Raw genomic sequence first — 6,119 nt, 5'->3', positions numbered from 1 at the left:
CGATAGATGTTGAATATTTTTTCTTTTCTTCATATGTAATAAAAACATCCCAACTTTTTATTGCAGCCTGCGTGATAAAAACGTGTTTTTCAATTCGCGAATATCAAGTCTCAAATGTCTTGTCGGAGTGTCGGACTCTGTCGACTTGGTTGTAGCTAAGGGACATAATCTATTATGCGCCGGGAGGATTTGAAATGTTTAAATTGAGATGGTGTATGGTATACTAAAAATGATCTTGGTTGTGAATAAAATTGGAAGATAAGATAATATATTAATAATTCTTTCATCTTCTTGTGTAACACAAACAAAGAAACAAACAACAAGAGCAACAGCAACAACGAAAGGAACAATAACAAAAGCAACAAGATCACTAACAAGAATAGCAACAGCAATAAAAGCAGCATCAACACACAACAAAAGCAACAGTTGCTGCATCAACAACTAGAGTCTCGACAAAATGAACATCAACAACGATGATTTTGTTGCTGTTGTTGTTGTTAGCCTGAATTGTGACTGCTGTTGTTGTCGTTGCTACTGCTGTTGTTAATGTTGTTTTGGTGCTGTGAAGTTGTTGTTTTGTTACTGTTGTTGTAGTTTGATGTTACGGTTGTTGTTGTTGCTGTTGTTATTGTCGTTCTGTTGCTACTGATGTTGTTGCTATTTTTGTTGTTGCCTTTGAAGTTGTAGTTGTTGCTGCTGTTGTTGCTGTTGTAGTTGTTGTTGCTGTTGTTGCTGTTGTAGTTGTTGCTTCTGTTTTCTTTTATTAATCTACTTTTAATTTGATTTTGAATTAGAGAATAATTACTCGCCTTATTTTGTTATATACTGATCAACTTTAGTCCTCTATGAAAAAGTTGTCATTTAAGTTTATGGAATATGGCGCCTATCATCCTTAGTGTATGCACGTTGAAACTTCTTGACAGTAAAGATTTCCAAGTTGATCACTTTAAATAAAGGTTCTCCCTTCTTCTGATGAGGAACTGGTTGGCCCTTGTACTGTACTTGGAATTTTGACCTGGGGATTGTATACATTGATGGATAATGGTTTTCGAGATTAGACTTTTGCCTTATGGATTGTTGAATAGGTATATTCTTCTTGTGGATTGAACTTCAACTTATAGTTAACGTTTTGTATAGGAAAATAAAGTCTGCTTGTCACTCCTTTGTCCGTCATATTTACATTCACCCTACTCGTTGAAGAGATGTAGATGTCACCTACCCAAAATAAAAACGTCAGTTGATATTCATATCCCAAACTGTCAAAATCGATTTTCACAACTCACAGTAATCTGTATTGTGCTTGTTTTTTTTTTAAACATCATAAAGTCATTATTGAAAAAAGGTGCGCGACTTTCTAGGCCAAGAAAATACGGAAATAAAATGTAGAATATATTTATTAAAAAGAAAAAAAAATAGTATTTAGTTTTTTCTTAGGACAAACATGTTTTGGTTTATTGACAATAGTAACCATGTAGCCGCTGAGTAGAACCGGAAGGACAAGCAGTGCATGTGGTTCCTGTCCAATATTGGTTCGAACCGCAACAGTGTTGGGGAGATCGTCGTACTTTCTCTGCTGCTTTATTCTTCAATGAACTTCGTAAAGAGGGAACTTCTCTTTTGGTAGCTGAAGGGGCAAGGTTTACCACGCACATGGTAATAGCAGCCTGAAGTTTGAAGTCTGTTGTCGGCTTTGGAGCGATTTGACCAGTTGGTAAAGAAGAAGCAGTTATCTTCCATTCATTATATATTGACGGTTGGACTTTACGATTTATGTAGCCATTAGAAGCGATACATAGTTTGACCAAGTCATCTTTGCACAAAGAATAAGGATTGTTGATCTTTTGACCGTAACAGTTGAAAGTATTCTCCGTGTATCTAGCAGTGTACCCAGAAACCGGAAGTAGATACTTAGTTCCGCCGTATCGAAGGTAGTTGTCATTACTAGGTTCGACTTTAAGTTCAACAGTATGTTGTTGTGAGCCTGACATAGGTGTAAGGAACAGCTCAAAGCGTTTGATGTACATGGCCTTTTCTCTGTCTTGTGGACCAACCCAACCATTGTCTTTTAACCATTGGAAGCCAGGTATCTTAAAGATGACTGTCTTTTGGGCGTAAAGCGCATCCAGGTTTATATAAGCTTTGTCATTAGAATCTTTGACACAGGTCAGCAGGCATATAACTAAGAACTTGAGCTACGGCGTTGTGTGACGGGGTTTTCATAGCTGTTACACATTTTTCAGGGATCTTTCCACCCCTGGTGTAAGTTAATATATCGCAGTATTCAGTAACAACTTCCCATATATTCAATGTTGATACCATAAAGGTATTGACAGCAGTATGTTGTAAGAAAGCTTTGTCGACGCGAGCTCCGGACGTATAAATAAGCTTAAGATTGTTGGCTTTCTTGTAGGCGAGGTAAGCTCGAGCAGCATTGGACAAAGAGTCCATAAGGTCAAATTGATAATCATATAACTCTTCGTACACGGTTATTAGTTCGGCGATGATTACTTTTATCTTAACACAGTCACCAGTGCTAGCTAGTCCTATTTCTCCCAACGCGGCTGCGGCTGTTCCTGACGAAAATGCTGCTTCACATAGTTGATCGGAGACAACTTCCCACTTTTTACCATACGACGTAATGTCCGACTTCAGAACTTTAGGGTTGTAAGCGTTATATTTGCCCAGAAAATTGTTTGCAGTTGCTACAGCATCCTTTCCACCTTTTAGTTCGTCAATCAATTTTTTAGCTTCAGATAACTGTCTTTCATTGTCTTTGAACCCATTTCCAATATTTCTGGCTTTTTCGATTAACTCTGGGAAAGCTCTGTCATTCAGTTGGGCAATAATTGCTGTCGTCACTCCTGCTTGTGCTAATTCATTGATTGTGTCCAGGAGATCCAAGATACTGGAGCCGCCCAGTATCTTGTTTCCAGGGTGAACGACTTGTGCTATAGCGATACCGAGCTCAGCAGCTTTAGAAACCAGCTCGACGACATTGATCCCCACTGAAAAGTGAAAGACAACCTTGAATTTTTTTACAACTTTAACAGACAGACTTTCTATTTTCATTTTGAACACTGTTAGTCGGCCACCAATGTAGCCAATGTCTGCTTCAGCCTTGGTTTTATCGTAGTCCGCTAGAGATGAAAAATAGTTGGACAGTGCACCAAAGTTTTCTTTCAGTTGACTTGTAAGGTCATTGAAGAGGGACTGGGTCATTAAATTTATATAATTCGAGACTCTGTCAAGCTGGATCTGACTCAGGAGTTTTTGATAATCCACAGTAGGGTTAAGATTCTTTGTGGTTAAGCGCTTTCCATTTTCAAAGGCATTGATAAAGAGGAAAACGCTATTTAAAAGAGGATCCAAGTTGCAGAAAGCGATGTTTTCTTTAGGTACTTTCACTTTTTGACATGCGGCATTCTTTGCCCATTGGGGAACAAACGTCATTGGCGGTAAATTGGTGGCAAAAGTCTTCAGTCCCTTAGTGTCGTAGCTGGTTACATATCCATTCACAGATTTTTGTGTGGACATTATGACATCGTTGATGTAGTTGTCGCCTAAACTAGTGTAGCGAGCCATTGGCATATATGATAGCCATATCATTAAGTCATATTTAGCCTTTTTAACCGAAGGAAGACCCCAATTGCCCCCTACTGAAACGTCCAAAAGTGGCTTTGTCCTTTTCAGAACGAACTTCAGCAAACAGTCAAATCTATACATCATGTTGATTCTACAGGTGTATCCACCATTACAGTCAAATTCCCATACTTTAAGTTTTATTCTACATCCCTTGTTGTTGGTACACTGGAACGCTTTGGGCCACTCCAATACGCACATGGAGTCGTCTACGGTAATGTAAGGATTGTATTTGTTGAAAAGTGAGTTTAGACCATTACGATCGTTAGCTACGACTTTATCCTTGAACTCCGTCAAGACAGCTTTAGTTCTATCAACCAAAAAATTAATTATATCCAGTTCGTTATCTTCGCCGAATCTTCCTCTTGAAAAATAGTCTTGCATGTTTTTGTCGTACAAGCAAGGGGTGACGTCCGTCAATTCTGCACATTTTCTGATCTTTACAGTATAGTCTTTTGCCACGCAGTAGTATTTGTCACCGATTGGTTTTCCTGAATTCGCTTTACACTCTTCCTTGACTTTAGATTCAACCACCTCGAAAGCAACGTAATACCAGTCGTTGATCCAATCTTTTAAGGATTTTTGTCCATTTATCAGGTATTTGAAGGGTTCCCACGCGAGTCGTGAATGGTAGAAGACATTTTTTTGGTCGGATTCGGGAATGAACTCCAGAACATCATTTTTAAAGTAATATTGAATTGCATTAGATCTTGAGTATCCATCGATACCAAGACTGGACATTTTAGAGATCTTGGACCATTTCTCCAGCGTTTCCACTGTGGCGTACCGACCGTCTTTGATCTTCCAGATCGAATACACCACCACTTCTTTCTGTTTAATTAGACCGTATTGCAAATTGCAGAAGAACTCCTTATCGAAGCAAGTATATGGCCATTTGTCTGTTACGTCGTCCCATTTCAAACAAGCTTTTGCGAATCTTTTGGAGAGAGCATCGAAATCCACGATGCCCATTGGTCTAGATCCACTTTGCATGACAGCTTTGTAATACCTATAGACTTTATCAATTTCGGATAGGAGCATCCGCGTGAGGTAGAACCACAGGTTGACAAATTCTCTTCGAGCGTCGTGTTTTCCAGATAGCCACGTAGCGTAGCTTTGAGTGTTATGTGCAGGGTGCTCCGAATTCGGGTCCGCTAGATACAAAGCTGTCATTAATTCCTTATCGGGAATGGGTGAACCAAGTGGAAATGATGCCAAGCACTTGTCTTTGGACTTTGCGGATACCAAGACCAGTAGAACAGCAATGTATACGAGTTGAGCTATGGCCATTGTGGATGTTATAGTTGAACTTTAATATCGTCTGAAAATAAAATACGATTAATTGGTAACAGTCTTGAATCGAACATCTTTTGATGATATTTGGTCAAAATTAGATCCAACACGAATAATTTCCTCGGATAATTGATGCCAATCGGAGCAACCCACAGTTAAAAAAAAAAACATGTATTTTATTCAGTAATTCGTGCAATTTCAAGTTTTTTATGAAGATGAAAGAATCACAGGCGTCGAACGGAAATGCACAGCAGGAGAAGATATAAGTGTCCCATACAAAGGTTACAATATCAGAGTGTTTTTAATTAGAAACTATAAGTATGCTGATACACATACAAAGACTAGAAAATCAGAATGATGTAAATAGAAGCTATAAGTGTCTCTGATACACATACAAAGACTAGAAAATCAGAATGGTTTAATCAGAAGCTATAAGTGTCTCTGATACACATACAAAGACTAGAAAATCAGAATGGTGTAAATAGAAGCTATAAGTATCTCTGATACACATACAAAGACTAGAAAATCAGAATGGTGTAAATAGAAGCTATAAGTATCTCTGATACACATACAAAGACTAGAAAATCAGAATGGTGTAAGTAGAAGCTATAAGTGTACCCAATACACATATAAAGACTAGAAAATCAGAATGGTGTAAGTAGAAGCTAAAAGTGTCTCTGATATACATACAAAGACTAGAAAATCAGAATGGTGTAAGTAGAAGCTATAAGTGTCTCTGATATACATACAAAGACTAGAAAATCAGAATGGTGTAAGTAGAAGCTATAAGTGTCTCTGATATACATACAAAGACTAGAAAATCAGAATGGTGTAAGTAGAAGCTATAAGTGTCTCTGATATACATACAAAGACTAGAAAATCAGAATGGTTTAAACAGAAGTTATAAGGAAGCTGATGAAAATACAAAGACTAGAAAATCAGAAAAGTGTAAATATAAGCTATAAGTGTCTAATACACCTACAAAGACTAGAAAATCAGAATGGTGTAAATAGAAGCTATAAGTGTCTAATACACCTACAAAGACTAGAAAATCAGAATGGTGTAAATAGAAGCTATAAGTGTCTCTGATACACATACAAAGACTAGAAAATCAGAATGGTGTAAATAGAAGCTAAAAGTGTACCTGATACACGTATAAAGACTAGAAAACCAGGATAGTGTAAATA

The 6,119-nt window shown here is 37.7% G+C and overlaps 2 protein-coding genes across 2 annotated transcripts in view; one reads left to right on the top strand and one right to left on the bottom strand.

Moving 5' to 3' along the window:
• Positions 1–193, top strand: part of LOTGIDRAFT_168649 (hypothetical protein) — a gene marked incomplete at both ends in the record, with an annotated part of 3,563 nt that extends 3,370 nt beyond the window's left edge. Inside the window, one exon of the mRNA XM_009066536.1 lies at positions 67–193. Within this exon, the coding sequence (XP_009064784.1) occupies positions 67–193 (127 nt within the window). The remainder of the gene's footprint in view (positions 1–66) is intronic.
• A 1,952-nt stretch (positions 194–2,145) lies between these two features.
• LOTGIDRAFT_168648 (hypothetical protein) lies at positions 2,146–4,929 on the bottom strand (the record flags this gene model as incomplete). The annotated part of the gene is made up of 1 exon (XM_009066535.1): positions 2,146–4,929. One exon carries the CDS (start codon positions 4,927–4,929, stop codon positions 2,146–2,148), a length of 2,784 nt encoding a protein of 927 aa, XP_009064783.1.
• Positions 4,930–6,119: the final 1,190 nt, after the last annotated feature.

The sequence above is a fragment of the Lottia gigantea genome (genome assembly GCF_000327385.1).
Source record: "Lottia gigantea unplaced genomic scaffold LOTGIsca_77, whole genome shotgun sequence".
NCBI classification, from domain to species: Eukaryota; Metazoa; Mollusca; class Gastropoda; family Lottiidae; genus Lottia; species Lottia gigantea.
Note: the sequence above shows the minus strand (reverse complement) of the source record. Positions and strands in the feature narration are given on the sequence as shown.